The following is a 22,752-nucleotide window of genomic DNA, read 5'->3' on the forward strand; positions in this document are numbered from 1 at the left end:
CTTATATGTCAGTTATATCTCAATAAATAAATAAATTTAAAAAGAAAACGAACAGTTAGTCGTATAAAGTGGCAAGCTTCCTTTTGCAGGTATTCAAACACAGGCTGGAAGGGAATCTGTCAGACACGCCCTAGAAGATTTCTCCAGGAAGCAAGAGGTTAGCCTAGGGCACATCTAAACTCTACCAACTACAAGATCTACCTTTTTGGTGGCACAAAAGGGGAAGGGAGCCGGCGGATATGGCTCCCCAAAAACCTGCAACCATCACAGACTGCTGGTATCAGGACACAGCAGACTGTCCCATCGTACCAGGGTAGACCTGAAGAGCGTGGGCTGCAGAGCCAGGCAGACATGCACACATGTATGTGACTTCTGGGTCAGCCACTTCTTCACCACGAAGACTGGAACAAGTTATCTAATATCTTTGAATTTTTTCCTCATCAGTAAAGTGGGGATAACGTCCAGCTTACAGGGTTGGTGTGAGCCCTAGGTAGGCAAGTGAATATAAAGCCCGCAGAAGGGCACCAGGCACACAGTGAAGTGCCCACGAGAGGCTGTCATCGCTGGAGGTGGACAGTGATCACCTTCAAGTGACTTGTTTCATGTGTCAATCTTCTAATGTACAAACATAAAAAGTGACAAACCAGAAAGCAGTTTTACATTGAACTAGCAGAGATGACTACATACAGCTCTTTTTGCAAATCCCATAACCAGATATTAAGTCAAGACAGCTGCTGCTAGATACTAACCTTCAAGGCTAAACTGTCCTACCCCATTCACAGCAGCATCAGAGCTTCAAGCAAGGCCAGCCTTCTCAGGTCTTCACTCCTATATCTTCCTACTAAGCCAAGAGGCCAGAGCAGAATAGGAAGGGTTGTGCTATTATCCAGAAGATAAGAACGGCCCTGGCAACTTCGTTTACTCCTTGGGGCTCTGTGCCCCCAGAATGATTTTAAGAGGCCCCCATGTACATATGAGATTGGGCCCAAGTACAGATATTTTGGTCTGAACTGTGAGGTTATGGCAAAGAAAGGGTGGGTTGAATGGTTTTAGGCCAGGGAGCAAGTGTCACAAATGCTACATTTCCAGTGAAATAAGGCATACTGCTGTCCCCAAACACCATGAGGCAAGGAGTGGCTGCCAGACTAGTCCACCCACGTGGGAGACTCAAACCTGGGACCTTGCAAAAATAAAATCTGGACACTAAGGGCCCCCCTTTTAGTGAAAGCCAAGGCCCTAGAATAGATGCTAGAAAGTCTTTTATTAGTCACCCTGAATTAAAATGACAGTTCAGGTCACTCTGGAAAGAAGAGAAATACTAACTACCCTCCCTTCAAGTTTTAGTAGCCAACAGGAATCTGGGCTCTGAAAAGTCACAAAACACTTTTTTTCCCCAGATTATGAGCAGCTGTGGCAACTGGTCAAATGTGTGAGCAGCAAGGGAAGCTGAGTGATCCCTGTGAGCAGAGCTCACTGTGGTAGCTCATGGCCATGGGCAGCTCAAGAGCGTCACAACCTCCCCACTGGGACAGAATGCACTGCTCCATCCAGCCACCCACAGGACCAAGGGGTAGCAGTGCTGGAAACAGATGAGTCCATGTTCCACACATAACGGTACGGAGTGACTGTTAATATATACGGTTTAAGCACAGCATTTGGAGACAACTCCTCTAGACGTTCTGTTATTAAGTCTTAAGAGCTTAGAGCCTGGGAGGATTGAGAAACTCTAAAGAATTAAACCAAAAAAAAAAAAAAAAGAAAGAAAGAGGGTGGGAGGTGTCAAAGACACAAGAGCTCTTTGTAGATGCTGACTGGCTCACTTTGTCCCCAAGTTCATCTTAGAGCTCAAGCGAATTCGAGACACAAGGCAGAGACATTAGACCTGTGTCAAGGGCAAAAACTTCTGGTAGTAGCTCTTCGTGACGTCAATCATCAGCTCCTGGGTACATTCTGGGAGCTCCCCTGAGAAGAGTCCTGAGGAAAGAAAGACCTGGTCAACCACGAGGAGCCGGAGGAGGCCCACATGCAGCTCTGACTTCTGTTGAAACCTCTAGAAGTCTCCTTTCTTTAGTCATGAATGTCTAAATACTAGGTTTTCCATCTTTGGTGCTAACAGAATATTTCCACTGACCATATCTTCAAGATGATGTGAATTTGTGTGTGTGTGAGAGAAACAACTAATACTTTCCCAAAATGCAGAAATATATCCCAGGGACTTCTCTGGTGGCACAGTGGTTAAGAATCCGCCTGCCAATGCAGGGACACAGGTTCAAGCCCTGGTCCAGGAAGATCTCACATGCCACGGAGCAACTAAGCCTGTGTGCCACAACTGCTGAGCCTGTGCTCTAGAGCCCACGAGCCACAACTACTGAACCCATGAGCCACAACCGCTGAAGCCCACATGCCTAGAGACTGTGCTCCACAAGAGAAGCCACCGCAATGAGAAGCCTGCGCACCGCAACGAAGAGTGGCCACCACTCGCTGCAGCTAGAGAAAGCCCGCGCACAGCCACGAACACCCAATGCAGCCAAAAATATAAAAGTAAAAAAAAAAAAAAAAATTAAAAAGAAGAGAGAAATATATTCCAGGTAAAAGAGGTTAGTACATCATGGCATAACCTGAAGAGTTAAGGCAAATCTGACTACATCAGACGTTGTTCCAGGCAAGGATTCGTCCATCCCCTGGACTCTGGGGTGACGACTGCTGGGCAAGCCAAGGTGAGAGCTCTTGAGGAAAGAAACTGCCCTGCTATTCATACAATGAAACTGAATCCAAGGCCCGAACATGCTAGATATATTCAAATCACAAATGGAAGTAGAACAGAAACACCCTATAGAAAGACAAAAGATGCAGGAATCCTATTTAAGAATTTCTAGGAAAGAGGCACTCTCACACACTCTGGATGGACGTGTAAACTCATAAAACCGTTTGAAGAGCAATTTAGGAATATCTAGCAAAACTTTTAAAAGTTCATACCCTGTGACCTGATAATCCAACTTTTAAGAATTTATTCTACAGATAATCTTGCCCAATTGCACAATATATGTACGAAAGCATCAATGCAGCAAAGTTTCTAATCATGAAAAACCAGTTGCAACTTCTTTTGATCCGTTATGCCAGAGGACGATTAGTTATACTGTGGGACATTTATGCAATGAAAACCATGAAACCATTAAAAGGCATGAAGTGAATCTCACCATACTGACAAGAAAAGATGCCCAAGATATACTGTTAAGGAAGCAAGTTTCCTAACAGAACAGAGTATGATTCTGTTTATACATGTAAAAACAGTTTCATATTATATACTAAATATATATATAAACACACATACCTATACACTCATACGCATATAAAAACACACACATATGCTCTTGTATATATACAAAGAGAAAGTAGGATAGAAAAAATGGTCTTAAAAGATACACAATTCTCACAGGCACCTTTTACAAACTAGCAGCCCATGTTGGATTTCCAAATATATGTTTAGTCTGTACAGTATTTAATCTCCTAAAAAAAAATTAGTACTCAACAATTAAAAATTCAGAAATACCATACAAAAATTCAGATTTTGAGCTCCTCATGAAACACCAGAAGTTCTCATGATATCATGCCTGTATTCTTAAACAGCTATGATAGGCTATTACTTCAATCATTTACATGATCTGCCAGGCTCCTGTGGACATCTGAGTTTTTGGTCCCTAACCCAGATCCTTTCTGTACGGTTTGCCTTTCATTTTGACTCAGTTTCATGCTGTGGAGCCTTCCAAAAATATGCTAGTTTTCCTGCAACCCTATGCCTCTTCATTAAAGGGGGAGATTGTCAACAGCAGTATCTAGATGGTTAGCATTTGTTTGTGAAGTCACATAAAATAAACATGGGAAGTACCCTATCAGTGCAAAAAGTACTGGACTCTAAATAAGGAGCTCTGGGAGTTGCCTGGTGGTCTAGTGGTTAGGATTCAGTGCTCTCACTGCCGTGGCTCGGGTTCAATCCCTGGCTGGGGAACTGAGATCCCAAAAGCCGAGGGGCCAAAAAAAAAAAATTTTTTTTTAAATAAATAAATAAGGAGTCTTTAGTGCTTGTCAAAGCTTTCCCCCCAACTAGCTCCGATACGTCGTACAACTCAACCTCTCTAGGCCTCAGTTTCCTCACCTATACAATGATCTCTAAGGTCCCAGGCAGAACCTCCACACACAGTGTTTATCTGGATTTCAAATATCTAGCAGTGCTTCCCTGCCATACGCCATCAGTGCTCAAAGACCATAAATTGGATCTAAGGGCTTTGAATAAGTTAAAAGAGATTAAGATATTTCATCAGCAATACACTTCTCATCTCAGCTCAGATGCTTGTCTCACAACTCCTAAAACAATCGCCAAGACCGTGCTGATATAGCACTTGCTAAGAACTATTAAACTTTCTCACAGTGGGAACTCATTATGGGGAGAATTACTAAATAAAAGTCTCTTCCTCCTTTGCAAACAGAGGTGCATGAAAGAGCAGAATGGCCCATTTCCTCCCCAAAGAATCCTAGTGGATGATTCTGTACATCTTTGAAATTTGCATTCAGTGATCTGAGTAATGAGATTTTAAAAAATTGGAATAACAAATAAACCACCCAGTGGTTAGAGATCATATATTGTCAAATCTCTCTCTTCATATCGTCTTCCATCTGTGAATCTGTGATGTGCCTTTGCATGAGCTACGTGATTTCCACTGCGTAAAACAACATGTAGAAGAAGAGAGACTGTCTTGAGGTGGGGGTTGGGAAATGTGAGGTTTTCTTCTTCTTGCTTTTCGGTGTTTTCCAAGCTCTCTAGGATGAGCATGGATTGCTTTTGTCTCGTCACATGTTTGTAATTTGGAACTCTGAGCTCATGAGGGCTTTGCCTACGGGCAAAGGTCAAGAGATAATGTATTTGCTTCTCTCAGGTGTCCTAGAGCTCTCACTGGTCTTAGAGCATGTTTTATGGTAACTTTTCAGTTAGGGCATTCCTGGGCAGGGCGGGAAGTACAAGTTCAAACCCCACCCAATGTGAAGGTAAGGCCATAGAATTCTTTGGACACACTTTTTATTTTACCACCCAGAGTCCAGGCCAAGAGAGACATGCTTCCTCATACTTTTCCTGTGCTGCTGACAGATTTATCTAGTTATATTTTAGATAGTATTTCTGAGTACTCTGTACCAGGAGAATGTTTAAGTTAGCTAGATCAACATACTGTTAGAGATAGAAATCACATGCACTACTTTTGTGAAAGAAAATAAACTTGAGTTTTAATAATCAACACCCAAGGTTACCTGGGCAGCCTGAGAAGACGGTGAATGGTGGGACCACAGTTTCTGGGGGTAATACTGTGTTGTCAAGAATTTTGCAACAGTCTTTCAACACACACCGGCGCCCCTGAAATTAAAATCTTGTTAATAGGAAATAGACCAGGAAATGGGAGTAAAAGTTGTCTTGTCTGCTGTGTGGAATATATTTATATTTTCTCCATTCATGATATCATACAATAGTCATGGACAGTGACAAGAGGCTTGGCTACTATTCCCTATTGCAGGTGGTACATGACAAGCAGGAGGTAAAAATGTGAGTGTCTACAAATTTGAGGTGGGGGTCATACACTGGGGACAGTTCAAGATACCTTAGGCATTTCATACTACATGAAATTCAATCTTCAAGAATTCTGTTTACTTTTCTTTCTTCCTTTTTTTAATAATTTAGTGGATATCTGTTGTTTTGCTTGTCCAACATCCACTTCCCTTTCTTCTGGTAACAGAAGCTATATTTTCCTTGGATACCGCCCCATCCCCATCTCAGTCCATGTATTTCACCTCCCATCCTAAACTATGAACCTCAAGCCTGGCTACAGCCACTGGTTTAGGCAATCGGCGTATGAGCTGATGATGAATCTCAATGTCAGGGCTTCTGCTGGGACTACTAGGAAAAGCTCTTTCCAATGGGGATTTTAGAGGACAGGACAGAATCCTGGACCAGCCACTGGTTTCCATGAGGAAAGGACCTGCCTGAGAGCCTCCCAGAGGAAAACAAAAAAGGGAAGGGGATTAATTCTCATGACATCAACTGAACCCCCAGAGTCACTTATGTATGAAATTAGGATCTACTTCTGTACCCTTGGTTCATATTAGCCAGTACATTCGCTTTGAACCTACCAATTTAAGGTCTGTTTGTTCTTTTGCCAATTCCAACTGGAAAAGTCTTGGCAAATTCTTCTGGATATGAAGTTATTAGTTCATTTGTTCTCCCATGGGTAAGTGGTAGTTATTAGAAGGTTTAGGCTGGACATAATGCTTGACTTTATCCACTGTCATCACTTTTCAATTCTGCCATCACCCACAGCATTTTGGGGGCAAGAAATAAGGTCTGGGAGCTTCATCTCTTTCATGGCTTAAGGGAAAGGAGAGGCTTCTGTATACGGTTAAAGTTATGTCTCAGACAACTTGCTGAGTAAATGAAAGATTGCATTTACATCATCCGGGTCTATAAGTTTACTTGTGTTCTGGTCAGATGATCTGATAAAACATCCCCAGGTGGCTGAGGATGTGGAACACCTAACAAATACCAGGATAATGCTAACCCATCTAGATCTTAGATTTTACCAAAGAATATGAAAGATACTTTGATTTGGTTGTGTTCAAATTTTCCCCCAGTATTAAATACCTAACCCTTATGTAAGTCCAGGAACTCCTAGGTAGATTGCCAAATGAATTTTTTAAAAAGCTTATACCTAAGGTCTGAATTTCTTTAGTGGCTAACTAAGTTGTCTCCAGTTGGGTGGTAACAGCCAAGTTGGGCAACATCTTTAGGTCAGAAGCAAGTTATGACTGCAGCTCATTTCTCCTTGGAAAGTTTTCTTCCACGAATTACCTATTATTGGCAACATCAAAAATCGGGCAGATGGCCAGCTCCCCTGGTGATTCCCAAATTAACTCAAAGATGTCCTATGATGCCTAAGCTCCTAATAACTCAGACTAAGCACATGGGGCACTGAGTAAAAGGAGTGTGCTGCGTATGGCAGGACACATTCACAGACAGGGACCTGCAGACACAGGGGCCTGGAAGAGAGGGACAGTGGAAATGAACCTTCTCACTGTATACTACCAGCCACCACACAGCCTGAGGGCACCTGCTTTTTAGAGTTGGCCATTCTGCCCACTCAGAGAAATGTGCTTAATTGGGTTTCAGAGAATTCTGGGTAAACTGATCAATTACATGGCAGCAGAATTAAAAATGCAGGTACTTCTTAGGCATGAATGGCTTGGCAATAGCTGAGGAGATAAAAAGCTGAAACAACTACTTTATTCTTTCCTGGAGAACTTTCCAAGAAGGAGTTAAGAACTACATGTTGCTAGTATTATAGCTACCCATATCTCCTTATGCAAGTTATTTAGCAAGTTACTTAAATCCTGTGAAATAGGATATAAAACCAAGCCTGTAGGGATGCTGTCAAGACTAGAGACAAAAGTAAAACTCATGGCATGGTTAACAGTGCCTATTAATATTGCCTGTTAGGCTTTTCCTGCAGACATTTGGGCAATTCTGATTAACACCCACACCTTCACACATCCAAGCATAAGTTAGACTACCACATGAGATGCTACAGGAAGGATCCCTGTGTCATGAGGACAGCTGGACTCTAAATGAGTTCCTGCTAGCTCTGAGATTCTCAAAGGATCATTCTCCTGAGATTACCTGGGAATTTTTAAAGGCTCAGCAAATAAGCCCTGTCAATACTGAACAATGACAATACCATGAATTGATGTATTGAAAAGTGATACAAAAAGCAGAGCACCTAACAATAGGACTAGAATTCCCTAAGCTGTGGGAACAGCATTTGGATTTTAACCGTTCAGACATTTGGCTCTGGGGCTAAAGGACTAGGCTACTATGGTGATGTCTTCACATTGCTGAGGAAAATATCAGGAAAACCCAGCTGTGGCTTGGAAAGCCGGCTTTGGTCAAACAGTCAGAGTGAGGGGAGAGGATGGATTTCTTCTCCCTTTTCTCAACGTCAGCCCGAACCACAGACATTCTGTCTCTAATACATACTAAGGCACTCCCCTGGAGAAGAATATTTGGCAAAACAACTACTCCCCTTAATTCTGAGTAACAAGTCAGACTGGAGTGTTTTTCTCAGCAGTGGGGTTCTCCATTGCACTGTCCACCTTTGCTGTGCCCTCATGGCTCCTGGAATGTGACTGCATAGCTTCTGCAGGTTTTCTGATACTTTAGGGTCCTAGTCTTATCCAGAGCAGAGAACTGACTCTAAATTAAGGGGAGTGGCCATTTAAATGTATGAAAGGGGTCTTGGCTTTTCCCAGAATCTGAGGGACAAACATAAAATGTAGGAGACATTTTCCCTGAAAATTTAGGCAGTTTGGCTCTGATCATTAACATTCTTACTCAGGATGGTCTCAGAAATCCGAACTGAAATCAACCTCTTCATCTATGAAATACCAAGAAATTCAGCCTTGGAAAGCCTTGGTTGGGTTAAACAAATTGATATCGAGGCACCTGTGGACCAGGGTCCTACAGGCTCTGCTAAGGGAGGGGCCCCCTCGCACCTGGCAAACCCAGCACCCTGAACTACGTGCAGCTCCCTTAACGTCATGCCCATTGGTGACTCTGACCCTTACACATGCCAATCTCTTCCCTGAAACACTCATTCTCCTCTGGTCTAGGAGCCAATTTTGATGCACCCTTCAAGATCCCCTCACCCCCACCAGACTGTAAGATTCTTGAGGTGAAGCAACAGGTAGGTCACATAGCGGCATGGCTATTCATACCACTAGGGTTCAAATCCCAGCACTACCATTTACTAGCCTTGTCAAATCCCCTAATATCGAAGGTCTTCAGTCTCCTCACCTGAAAACAGGGATAATAACAGTACCTAGTATCTTTGGATGGTTGTGAGAATTAAATGAAATAATCAAAGGTAAGAGTTTAACGTCATATGGAAGAGGTTCCATAAAGGTTAGCCATGATTATTAATGCCTAGGAAAAACTCCAAATTCAGTAATAATGCTGATAGACCAGTAGACCAGAAAGGACTTCTACCCTGCTTGATGACAGAAGCAGAAGCCCACTGATGTGAGGGACGCGAGCTAGAGAGAGAGTGAGGCTGCTCAGCCAGCCAAGTCACCATACTCACAATCACACAGTTCTTGCCAACGTGAACATAAGAGCCAATCTGAGCTGCGTTGACCACACAATCTTCCTCAATAAAGACATGGTCCCCAATATGTAGAGGAAAAAATGCAACGCTATAGAAGAAAAAGAAGATGAACAAAGAAAGGTCAAGGTGATGTACTTTTGGTCAAGGTTTATAGTACTAAAGATCGTAATCTCAACTCCATCGTCTTTTCTTAATAAGACTGTTCCTACCAAGGAAAGAATCCTCAGGCTTAACGAATTCTGTAATGTTGAAGAAGATGCATGTGACTACTAAATCGAAATCAGAAATATTAGACCAAGGAAATTTGAAAGGAAATAGCAAAACAGTAAGAGCAAAACCTTCAAAGCTAAAAAATCTGGCACCAAATAAAAACAAATGAATGTTTTGCTCATTCCTGCCTCCTTTGAAAATGCCCACAGATCACATTTTCATTAATCTGCTCTATAATCCTTCAGGGGACTGATGTGAGGTTCATGGGATATAATTCCCAACATGCTAAAAATTTATAAATTGACTGGTTTTATTGAGAGTCTACTATATGCCAGACTCTATGCTAGGAACTGGGGAATACAATGGTGAGCAAAAGGGATGCAATCATGCCCATGGAGCTTACAAACAAGAGAAGAAAAGAGAGACTAAATAAATGATTAAATAAGTAATTAGTTCCAACTGTGATAAGTGCTACAGAGGAAAAATAACACATTATGAGAGCATATAACAGAGACTTTACTCAGACTGGAGGTTAAGTAATTGAAAGTGACATTTAAGCCAGGACTTAAGGAGTCAGTCGGCTTTCTCCAGACTTGTGACATCATTCCCATTCTCCAGGACTCCTCAAATGTCATTGACAGTGGTCTGTGATCATATTTACAAGAAATTTCGGTACCTTGGGATGTAAAATATTTGCACTAGAACTAATATAAAGCAGCTGGATGCTCACTGGCTCTTTCCAGTCCTGTGTTCTATTGTCAGGAATATTTTGTCAGAGACGATACCTGTCCTCCACAGACCTATATTTTATTTAAATCTTCCTTAATTCATTTGCATTTTTGGTCTGGACCCCTTGTGTGGCAATGGATTCCTTGATCTTATCATAGTCTACAACAGTACTATCAACTCCTTAATTTTAAATTAAAAACTCCAAACTTTATACTATCAGCTGGTCCTGGTATTGAGATATACAGGGGAGGAAATCGACATTCACCTTCTATTCACGTGTTGCTATTTACACTTTCATATTTCTATATTTCTCATGTGGACTATTCTAATTTACACTTCCCTCCATTCACCAATAAGCTTCTTATTCATTCTCAGTCCTCTTCCTGGACCATATCCAGCCCAATAATGCCTTTATCAGGAGGTGGAGCCAACAACTCTAGCAGAGCATCAGTCACTGTATGAAACCATGAAAAAAAGGCGTCACAGGGTTTTCTGATTTCCACTCAATAGTCCTTTTTTTAATTTTAAAAAATATTTATTAATATTTTGGCTGCGCTGGGTCTTAGTTGCGGCATGTGGACTTCTTAGTTGCAGCATGCATGCAGGATCTAGTTCCCTGACCAGGGATCGAACCCGGGCCCCCTGCATTGGAAGCACAGAATCTTAACCCACTGGACCACCAGGGAAGTCCCCTCCCCTCAACAGTCTTCTGAGGGACTTCCCTGGTGGTCCAGTGGTTAAGACTCTGCGCTTCCACTGAAGGGGGCCCAGGTTCGATCCCTGGTCAGGGAATTAAGATCCCACATGCCGCACAGCACGGCCCAAAAAAAAAAAAAAAAATAGCCTTCTGAGCTAATGAGCAAATGCTTTCATCTAAATTTCATATGATTTACAATGACTCCCTGCTCCAATTCCTGTACATAATGAAAGCCTGGAGCCCAACATCACTATGGGAAATGCAGGACGATTCCTGCATGATATACACCCAGGTATGGTAGTCTGAGTTAGCTGCCCTCTTCTCTGTTCCTCCCTAACCATGTTCATGCCCCAGTGACAGGAGTATCCCATCTTATAGTAGCTATCATGTTACAGCATCACATTCTATAGTAGATTTCTGTTTATGTAATTCTATCACTAGGTTGCTGTTGGTTTTTTTTATTTTTATTTTTATTTTATTTATTTTTTTGCGGTACGCAGGCCTCTCACTGTTGTGGCCTCTCCCATTGCAGAGCACAGGTTCTTGACGCGCAGGCTCAGTGGCCATGGCTCACAGGCCCAGCTGCTCCGCGGCATGTGGGATCTTCCCGGACTGGGGCACGAACCCGTGTTCCCTGCATCAGCAGGCGGACTCTCAACCACTGCGCCACCAGGGAAGCCCTGTTGTTGTATTTTTAATTGAGGTATAGTTTATTTCCAATATATAAGTTTCAGGTGTACAACATAGTGATTCACAATTTCTAAAGGTTATACTCCACTTATAGTTATTATAAAATATTAGCTATTATTCCCTGTGCTGTAAAACATATCCTTGTAGCTTATTTATTTTATATGTAGTAATTTGTACCTCTTAATCCCCTACCCCTGTCTTGCCCCTCCTCCTTCCCACTGGTAACCACTAGTTCGGTATATCTGTGAGTCTGTCTCTTTTTTTTACATTTACTAGTTTGTTTTACTTCTAACACTGGGTTATGAGACCCTATTTGATCCATCTTTATATGCCCAGCTTATAAACTAGTGACTGGCATAAGGAAAGCACTCAATCAATGCTTGCTGAATTCTTGGATGAAAAGCAGATGGTGCCATAAGTAGGAACGAGGAGGGCAAACGGAGAGAGAGGCAAAGAGAATACCATCATATCAAGCATAGCGGTCGGTTTTCCTGCCCTGTCCATGCCCTTTCTTAGACAATCCTTATGCCCACTGAGAGATCAGGGGGCCTGACTTGACCCTGCTCTCTGGGTCAAAGCTGTTTTTAGACTGGGGGTGGGCACTTAACTCAAACTGAGCTAATTAGATTCTCTCTCCCAACATTTTGTTGATAGGACCTAAAATCTCTGGTTGGTATCCACTGGAAGCCTAAATGGAGAAGCGATGTAAAAAAACGGGCTGAGGCAGCAAGGTTGGCTCCATGAGAAAAGCCGGAAGATATAGCTGAAAGAAAAAAGAGGGAAGCAGAAATGCAGAGAGAAGAACAGTTAAGAAACAGTATAACCTTGGTAACAGAGCAGCAGCCAGACAGAATAGCGGTCTTGACTCTGGCTAGCTGTCCAGTTCCAGGTTCTAGTCCCTTGTGAAGCCTGACCCCTTTTTCTACCCTTAAATTCCATCAAATATGCCTGTGGCTGTTTAATCAGAACCCCCTTTGCTTTTGCCAGCTTAAGTGGATTGTTTCTGGCAACTAACCACCAACTAGACTAAGACAACCAACACCAGAGTTGTGTTCATTATGGTGAATTCTTACTTAGTGTCCCAAACAATAGCGTAGGTCTGCTCCTTCCCCCACAACTCAACGCATGGATAGTACCACCAGAAGCAGCATCTTGCCCAAGACTGAATCAGGTCATTAAATTACATACCCTTTGCTGAATTTCTTGAATGGTGGCCTTATGACACTCCGACTTTTCACAACACAATGACGTCCAACTCTTACATTTGCCAGATCCCCTCGAATAATACAGTCATTCATCACAATGGTCTATAAAACAAAGCATATTTTAAAAAGCTACTGACATAGCCTAAAACATAATGAAAAAGAGTAGGAAACCAGACAGTTTGAGAGTTATGCTATATTCTACTGAATCACCTGTTCTGTCAAAAGGGATAACTTTTTAAATTTATTTATTTATTTATTTATTTTTTTATTTTTGGCTGTGTTGGGTCTTCGTTTCTGTGTGAGGGCTTTCTCTAGTTGCGGCGAGCAGGGGCCACTCTTCATCGCGGTGCGCAGGCCTCTCACTATCGTGGCCTCTCGTTGTGGAGCACAGGCTCCAGACGCACAGGCTCAGCAGTTGTGGCTCATGGGCCCAGTTGCTCCGTGGCATGTGGGATCTTCCCAGACCAGGGCTTGAACCCGTGTCCCCTGCATTGGCAGGCAGATTCTCAACCACTGCGCCACCAGGGAAGCCCAAAAGGGATAACTTTTAAGGTAAAGAGAATTGCCCTCATAATACTGATTGCAGTTCAAGATGTTCCCAGTACATCACAAGATTTGCCCTTATTATCCCATGAATAGGACTCAATGGATGGACAAACATTTATTGAGAATACCTGTGGCAGACCTGGTCTGTGCATCTCCTCAGATGCACTCGGTTCCACCTGCCCCCAAGCCTTGGCTGCTTGCTCAGTGAGAGTCCTGGCTGTTCCCACCTTTGTCTAATCTCCTAACAGTACTATCTCCAACTTCACGCTCCAGAGGTGGACCCACTGAGGTTCTGCTTCCTCTCCCAATTTCTGGACCCAGATTATGTGCTAAACTGCAAGGTGTGATATCTGACTTCCCCAGAGGTTGCCAGGAGGAGCTGAATAACACAACCCAGAAACTGGGGGGAACTAATGCCCCATACTTGGTAAAGAGTAGGCATTCTTGAAATGTCTGCTGAATAAATGAGGTTTAAAAAAAAAAGTGCACGTGGCTGAGGCTGCGGCTGGGAAAGTAAGCAAGGGACCAGATCATGAAGAATTACCTGTGCTGAGTACAGAAGTTCAGATGTTTTTCCCTAGCGGGTATAAGGAATCAATGAAAGATTCTAAGCAGAGGATTAACACAAGCGAAGCTTCATTTTAGAAATATTACTCTGGAAGCAGTCTGGAGCCTGAATGGAGGCAGGCAAGACTGGAGGGGATGTGACCCTTCAGATGGATCAAGGTGAAACGAGATGGTGGGCCTTACCTAAGGCAAAAGCTGTGCATCAGGGAAAGAGAAATAAATCAGAGGTAGAGGAATCTGAGCAATCCTTTAGATCCAGCTACCAATTTAGAGGAAGAAGAGGGGGACAGAGATCACATTAAGCAACACTGTGTAAACAGAATCAGCCAAATTCAGAAATTTGAAAATACTGCAGGACAGTGAGCCAGTTTCCTCAACATATAAATGGCATGCGGAGAAAAACGAGGCAGGGAATGAGAACTGTTACAGATTCAAAGAGACTTAAGAGACACATCAACCAAACAGTAATGTGTACCTGACCTTGTTTGGATCCTGATTTGAACAAGCCAACTGTAAAAAGACATCGTAAGATAATGGAGGGACTTCCCTTGTGACGCAGTGGTTAAGAATCCGCCTGCCAATGCAGAGGACATGGTTCAATCCCTGGTCCGGGAACATTCCACATGCCACGAAGCAATTAAGCCCATGCATCACAACTACTGAGCCTGCGCCCTAGAGCCTGTATGCCACAAATACTGAGCCCATGTGCCACAACTACTGAAGCCCGCAAGCCCTAGAGCCTGCGCGCCGCAACTACTGAAGCCCGCACGCTCTAGGGCTCGTGTGCTGCAACTGCTGAGCCTGCGTGCTGCAACCACTGAAGCCCACACGCCTAGAGACTGTGCTCCGCAACAAGAGAAGCCACCGCAAAGAGAAGCCCGTGCTCCGCAACAAAGAGTAGCCCCCACTCGCCACAACTAGAGAAATCCCAGGCACAGCAACGAATACCCAACGCAGCCCAAAAAAAAAGATAATGGAAAGACTGAACATGGACTGAGGATTAGATTAGATGATATTATGGAATGACTGGCTTTTTAAAAAATACAATAACGGTCCTCTATACATTTTTTAAAGCCTTTAAATATCAGTGATATACATTGAAATATTTATGGGTAAAATAATATTATGCTTGCAATTTGCTTTAAAATATTCCACTCCAAAATTGGTTTGAACTTGGCCGGTGAGTATAGAGATGAAGCAAGAATGCCAGAATATTGCTAATTGTAGAAGCTGGTGAATGAGTATATAGGGACTCATGATATGTTCTCTCTACTCTATTTTTTTTTTTTTTTTGCGGTACGCGGGCCTCTCACTGTTGTGGCCTCTCCCGTTGTGGAGCACAGGCTCCGGACTCGCAGGCTCAGCGGCCATGGCTCATGGGCGCAGCCGCTCCGCAGCATGTGGGATCTTCCCGGACCAGGACACAAACCCGTGTCCCCTGCATCGGCAGGCGGACTCTCAACCACTGCACAACCAGGGAAGCCCTGTTCTCTCTACTCTTAAATGTGTCCTAAAAGTTCCATAACAATACTGCTTATCTATAAAGAATAATGAACTACTAATCCATGAATATATCCAACAACATGGATAAATCTCAAAAACATTATGCTGAGGGAAAGAAGCTGATGCCCCCCCCAAAAAAAGTACATGATTCCAATTACAGGAAACTTGAGAAAATGCAAAACTAACCTCTATTAGTTTTACATAGGTTACCTGGGCAAAGCTAGAAGAAGGCTTGACTGCAGAGGGACACAAGGAAACTAGGGTGATGTAAATATTTTATATCTTGACTGTGGTACTAGTTGCATAGATGTCCCCATCAGCCTTTTCAAACTGCATATTTAAAATGGGTATACTTGGCCACTGACGCTGCGTGTCCGGAGCCTGTGCTCTGCAATGGGAGAGGCCACAACAGTGAGGGGCCCGTGTACCGCAAAAAAAAAAAAAAATAATAAAATAAAATGGGTACACTTTATTGTATGTAATATACCTAAATAAAAATTATTTTTTTAAAAATAAATTTATTTATTTTATTTTTATTTGTAAAATAAATTTATTTTATTATTTTAATTATATAAAATTAAATTATATAAAAATATAAATTATTTTAAAATTTAAAATAAATTAAAAAATAAATTAATTTTATTTTTAAATAAATAAATTTATTTATTTATTTTACTTTTGGGTCTTTGTTGCTGTGTGTGGGCTTTTCTCTAGTTGCAGTGAGCGGGGCCTACTCTTCGTTGCAGTGTGCGGGCTTCTCATTGCGATGGCTTCTCCTGTTGCAGAGCACGGGCTCGGCTCTAGGTGCGTGGACTTCAGTAGTTGTGGCTTGTGGGCTCTAGAAGCACAGGTTCAGTAGTTGTGGCGCACGGGCTTAGTTGCTCCACGGCCTGTGGGATCTTCCCGGACCAGGGCTCGAACCCATGTCCCCTGCACTGGCAGGCAGATTCTTAACCACTGTGCCACCAGGGAAGTCCTAGAAATGATTTTTTTAAATGTTCCATTATAAAATATTTAAAAAGAAAAAAAAAGAAGAGATTTTATATGACTCGGTCATTGTTTAGATGTTGGGTAAGAGAAAAAGAATCTAGGACAGGGTGAGCAATTCTGGGGATTTGATGATAAATTCAATTTTGAAATTCTGAGTTTGTGGAATCAGTGGGATGACCAACAGGCAGTTGTAAATAAAGGTCTGGGGCCCAAGACAGAAGGTCAGGCTAGAGAAGTAGATGGGAACACCTCAAATATAGGTGAATTTAGATAAATCACTAGCCAGAACATGAGGCTCTGAGAAGATACTAAAAAAGAAATGGGCTCACACCTGGAAGAGTTTACCAATCTGACCCACATATGTTCAGTCTGTAAAACCTCTATCAGTAAAAAGAAATTTTCACATCTGCTGCTGATTGTAAAGTATTACAGGTCCTCTTGGCTTTTTTGTTTTGTTTTGTTTTTGTTCTTTTGGCTGTGCCATGCAGCTTGCGGGATCTTAGCTCCCTGACCAGAGATCGAACCCAGGCCCCGGCAGTGAAAGTGCCAAGTCCTAACTACTGCCAGGGAATTCCTCTCTTGGTTTTTAAAAGCTATCTTCTTCAAGCTTAGAGAGATGTCTATTTCTAGTACATAATTCTTTCATCTGAGATCCTTAATTTACTTCAATCACTGTTTTTCAGCTTGTGTTTCCATCTACAATCAGAGAAAATGACTTATTTTTCTTTTGGAAGAAAACAGAATACCAAGAGTTCTGAGTATTTGGTAATGGCTGTTATTGTTCTATTGTGTTTTAAGTAAAGATAACAATCTTAATCTAGAAATAAAGAAAATCCATGTAAGTCCCTCAGTCAGCCTAAATTACATTCCCACTGAGGAAGCAAACACACAAAAAACATAAGAAAGAAATGATATCACAGATGGTCAAAGAAATTTAGCAAGCGGTATTCAAACCCTGGTTTCCTATCTCATAAAGAATGGAGCTAAAGAAGAGAAGTCAAATTAAAAATAGAGCCAACATGGGCTTCCCTGGTGGTGCAGTGGTTGAGAGTCCTCCTGCTGATGCAGGGGACATGGGTTCATGCCCCAGTCCGGGAAGATCCCACATGCCGCGGAGCGGCTGGGCCCGTGAGCCATGGCCGCTGAGCCTGCGCGTCCGGAGCCTGTGCTCCGCAACGGGAGAGGCCACAACAGTGAGAGGCCCACGTACTGCATTAAAAAAAAAAAAGAGGCAGCAGGGTGTTAAAATGAAAGGAGGTGCCTAAAAAGACCTTTCAGGGAGAAAAACAGTATTAAAGCAGACTTCACCGAACTCAACAAGTATAAGGCAGAGGTGGCAAGTTGGGGGTCTGAGGGCTGTACCTAGAAATGGTTTTCTCTGGCCTCTGCAGCCATGTTTATCATTTAAATTAGATGCTATTATGTGAATAGTAGGACATTTTACATTTTAAAAAAAATCCAGATTTCCAGTTTCTTTTGAGAAAATCAGAAGCTCTGCAAGTACAGGTCTGCACTCCCACATGGCAACAATCAGCCCGAGCTTAGCTAGGTCCTGTATTCTCCAATTCACTAGGCCCCACCATTCTAGTTTACACCCAGTCCTCTTTGCTCATCTGATCCCTGTCTCTTCCTGCAGGCACTGTGACACCCGATGGAAAACAGAAATGTCAAAGTTCTGAAAGGGGCAGGGGCTGGAAACAAAAATGGATTGTTCATAATAACAAAAAGCTGGAAACAAAATAACTATCCACCCATAAGAGAGGGGATAAACCGAATTGTACACAGCAGTGAAAATGCATAAACCACAATGAATCTTAGAAACTAATCTGAGAATGATGTTATTTACTAAATGTAATATTTGTTTTCTATTGTCATTATTACAATAACTGAGGGTAAAAATAGTAAGTCACAGAAAACCAAGTAAAGCTAAACAATATATATTATTTAGAAATACACACATATGTGGTAAAAATTTTGTTTTGAAAAATAAAGAATTTATAAGAAAAAGTTCAGAATAGTGGTATCCTCTTGGAAGGAGGTAGAAGAAAGAAATGGGAGAGGAACTTCAGGCTGTACTGTATTATTATGCATTGATTATGTTCCAGCTCTACAGTTGGGTGGTGGGTTCATGGTGTTGATTTAATTTTTATGCTTCATAACATATATATCACATATCAGTCTTCTGTGTGCACCAAATATTGCCAAATAAAACACCTTTCAAAAACGAAAGAGGGCCCCGAATAACCAAAACAATCTTGAAAAGGAAGAAGTTGGAAGACTCATATTTCCTGATTATAAAATTTACTACAAGTCTACAGTAACCAAAATAGTGTAGAACTAGCATAAGGACAGATATATCAACTATGGAATAGAATTGAGAGTCCAGAAAGTAACCCATACATCTGTGGCCAGATGATTTTCTATAAGGATGACAAGACCATTCAACAGGGAAAGAACAATCTCTTCAACAAGTGGTGCTGGGACAAGATTTCCAACCCCCCAAAATTAATTAATTAGGACCCCAACCTCACATCATATGCAAAAATTAACTCAAAATGGATCAACAACCATTTAAATACAAGTGCTAAAACCATAAAACTCTTAGAAGAAAACATAGGAGTACATCTTCATGATCTTGGGTTTGGCAAGGATTCTTAGATATACGACATCAAAAACTTAAGCAACAAAAGAAGAAATAGATAAACTGGACTTCATCAAAATTAAAAACTCTTGTGCATCAAAGAACATTATGAAGAAAGTAAAAAGACAACTTACAGAATGGTAGAAAATATTTGCAATCATAAATCTGATAAGGATTTAATACCCAGAATATAAAGAACTCCTACAATTCAACAACAAAGAGACAAGATTTTAAAATGGTCAAAGGACTGAATAGATATTTCTCCAAAGATATGCAAATGGCCAATAAGATAAAAGATGTTCATCATCATTAGACATTAGGGAAATGCAAATAACACTACTATATATATAAAAGATAACTACTAAGAGCTTATTGTATAGCACAGGAAACTCTATTCAGTGCTCTGTAATGACCTATATGGGAATGGAATCTAGCAGAGAGTGGATATATGTATATGGATGGCTGATTCACTTTGCTATACAGCAGAAACTAACACAACATTGTAAATCAACGATACTCCAATAAAACATTAATTAAAAAAAAAAACCACAATGAGGGACTTCCTTGGTGGTGCAGTGGTTAAGAATCCGCCTGCCAATGCAGGGGACACAGGTTTGAGCGCTGGTCTGGGAAGATCCCACATGCCGTGGAGCAACTAAGCCAGTGCGCCACAACTACCGAACCTGAGCTCTAGAGCCCATGAGCCACAACTACTGAGCCCACGTGCCACAACTACTGAAGCCCACGCTCCACAATGAGAGGCCACCACAACGAGAAGCCCACGCACCGCAATGAAGAGTAGCCCCCGCTCGCCGCAACTAGAGAAAGCCCGCGCACAGCAACAAAGACCCAACGCAGCCAAAAATAAAATAAATAAAGTAACTAATTAAGAAAAAAAACACACAATTAAATATTGAATACCTTTCATATACACATCCAAAAAAAAAAAACCCAGAAAATAACAAGTGTTCAGGAGAAATTGGTACTCTCTTGCATTGCGGTGGGAACGTAAAATGGTGCAATTTGGCAGTTCTTTGCAAAGCTAAAAACTAGAACTGCCATATGACCCAGACACCCCCACCCCTAGGTATGTAATAAATAACTGAAAACTGAGCTCAAATATATCCTTGTATGCCAATGTTCATTGCAGCAATACTCACAATAGTGGAAAGGTAGAAACAACCCAAGTGTCCATCAACAGATGAATAAATAAACAAAATATACATATATACAATGGAATATTAGTCATGAAAAGGAATAAAATTCTGATACGTGTGGATGAGCCTTGAAAACATTATGCTAAGTGCAATAAGCCAGCCCAAAGGACAAATCTTGCATGATTGTGCTTAAATGACATATCTAGAATAGGCACATTCATAGAGACAGAAAGTAGATTGAGGTTACCAGGGTCTGGGAGGAAAGGGGATGAGAGTTATTCCTTAATGGGTTCAGAGATTCCGTCTGAGTGGTGAAAATGTTTTAGAAATAGATATAGTGGTGATGACTGCACAACACTGTGAATATAATGAATGTCAATGAACTGTGTACTTAAAAGTGCTTAAAGTGGCGAATTTTGTCATAAATACACACACACACACAAATCTTCCCTACAAAATCACAGAAAATGTTTTGGAATTAGCTGAAGGATTTCAAAAAAAACTCCACATATTTGCTAATGAGTCAGATGGAGTTAAGTGGATTTTCTAATTTTGTACTGAAACAGTGTATCTGTAATTACTAATTATATCTAACTACCAAACTATATTTCTTTTCCATTAAATCTCATGGTATGATGGGGTAACAGACACAGTAATTGTGTCTCTACTGAAAATATCTGTGATCTTTTGATTACAGTGAGATTATTTTACCTCTAGAAGTTACAGATTTAATATTTCAAGGAAAATTCAGTGTTCCTAATGGCAGGAAGAAACTATGGACTTCAGTGTTTGTCAAGCTCAAATATATCTTGATATTTTTCTCTGGTTCTGAAGTGTTCTAATATTATCCCAGGTTTATGCTCATCTCTGTGCTATTTCAGCTTATTCAGACTACAAGATTCTGAGCCTTTCGCATTCCATTTTTCAAATGCATTTCAGATTTTAGTTATCTTTCCCAATTCTCAAATTAATTTTAAGTTTCAGTTAATAATGAATCATTAATTAGTAAACAGATAATTGTATCAGTATCACTTCAGTTTCTACACTAAAATACTGTGCTGTCTATTTATGTTTTGTGTCCAGTAATACAGGACACACACTACAATACTGTCCAATAATTTCAGTGCTAGGTGTCATTGTATTTTGTGCCTGGATTAACAGGAAAAAGGCTTTCTGTTGCCTCTTTTTACTGCATATTTTTTGTATTCAATAAATCCAATTTGGAGCATTAAAAAAGAGAGAGAGAATTTTAGCATATATAGCAATAAACTGGGGACAACATTTCATCTGCCCTGCTAATGTGATAATCAGTGGAAAGAAAGCAGAAATATGCATCCCGGAGCTGGCTCCGTCCCTTACCTTGCCATTGAGAACGATGTTCTGACTTCCACAAAGTACAGACTGGCGACTAACTTTGTTCCCAGATGCCTGAAAGAAAAGAGCAGAAAAACGAGGTGAGCAAACTGATTGGGTTCTGGGCTACAGTTTTCCATCAAGAAAGCCCAGACTGGAGAGAAAAGGACTTGCAATGGGGTGTCGTCTGCAATGGAATGAGTCAGGATATCAAAAAAGCAAGGATGAATTAGGAACTTAGGGATTCAAGGAACAGACCCAGAAATTGGATGTGGTACGTCTATAGCCTAGCGGCAGCAGAGACACAAATTAGACTCTCATTTCTATACTTCGGTTTTACAGCCCTAAAAACAGGATAATGACTTTACCAATAGCATAGAGTTGTGAGAATTCAATGAAAAAATAAAGAGTAATGCTGACTGAGCACTACCCCCGTTTCGAGCAATTAACACACATCTACATATAGTTTGTATTGACTATAAAGAACCTAACAAACAAAAAAGAACCTAACAGTCTTTAGCACGTAGTAATAAATTATGACGTTAGTTTTTTAAAAAAAAATTTTTTTAAAGGCCTGAAGCCCAAAGCTGTAATTATCAGGATGGATGAGACTTGTCCTGCTTTCTGGACGGCGTTTTATCTCTACGAGGAAATCAGGAATAAAATTTAAAAAGCCTAAACTGGCCATGCAAGGAATGCATAACAAAGCCAGACCATACATGAACTCTCACTGTGTAATCTGGACTAAACGCCAAAGGGACCTGGGGTGGGGCAGGGACAGGATGGAGACGGCGGCCTCAGGGGATGCAGGCTTGGAGAGGGGAGGGCAGATGTCTGGACACGCGCACCGTCTCGATGTACTCGGACTTGTTGTAGAGAAGCTCGCCCAACTCCATGGCCACCAACTCCCCTGCGCAGCTCCGGCTCCTGTCAAAGTCTGTCTGCCAGGCTCTCCGCCTCAGACTCCGGCTACTTCCGGCTGCTCCTCCACTTCCGCTCTGGGCGGTCTGCGGTCTCATCCATAGCTCGGCTCTCCGCTAGCTGGCCTCGCTCCATTGCTCTGCGGTCTCTGACTGCGCGTGCGCAGGCCGAGTGGCGGATGTAATTGGAAGGGGTGATTGGTGCGCCCAGCCCGCGTGGGCCGGCTGACCATGGGCTGACTGGATCCCGGGCACCCCGTACCTTCCCCGGGAGCCTCGGGGCCTAGGGCCAGCCGGGTTCCTCATATCCGCAGGCCCGGGGCCAGCGACAGATGCTCTTTTTGTTGGCC

At 41.9% G+C, this 22,752-nt stretch overlaps 1 protein-coding gene across 1 annotated transcript; it reads right to left on the reverse strand.

The window, feature by feature from the left end:
* Window positions 1–595: 595 nt before the first annotated feature.
* Window positions 596–22,486, reverse strand: DCTN5 (dynactin subunit 5). Its single transcript, XM_065892189.1, has 6 exons — window positions 22,331–22,486; window positions 21,489–21,557; window positions 12,709–12,827; window positions 9,171–9,282; window positions 5,299–5,401; window positions 596–1,974 (listed from the first exon to the last, which is right to left on the reverse strand). Exons 1-6 carry the CDS (start codon window positions 22,376–22,378, stop codon window positions 1,877–1,879), a joined length of 549 nt encoding a protein of 182 aa, XP_065748261.1. The 5' UTR covers window positions 22,379–22,486; the 3' UTR covers window positions 596–1,876.
* Window positions 22,487–22,752: the final 266 nt, after the last annotated feature.

This window comes from Phocoena phocoena, chromosome 15 (assembly GCF_963924675.1).
Source record: "Phocoena phocoena chromosome 15, mPhoPho1.1, whole genome shotgun sequence".
NCBI lineage: Eukaryota > Metazoa > Chordata > Mammalia > Artiodactyla > Phocoenidae > Phocoena > Phocoena phocoena.

What these genes read in the sequence shown, in the direction of transcription:
- DCTN5 (XM_065892189.1), bottom strand. Translation starts at nt 22,378, where the DNA reads ATGGAGTTGGGCGAGCTTCTCTACAACAAGTCCGAGTACATCGAGACG. An exon ending in AGTCCGAGTACATCGAGACG is followed by an intron (nt 21,558 to 22,330) that starts GTGCGCGTGTCC and finishes CTTTTCTTTCAG; the next exon opens with GCATCTGGGAACAAAGTTAG. An exon ending in TTGGCAAGAACTGTGTGATT is followed by an intron (nt 5,402 to 9,170) that starts GTGAGTATGGTG and finishes TTTTAATTTCAG; the next exon opens with GGGCGCCGGTGTGTGTTGAA.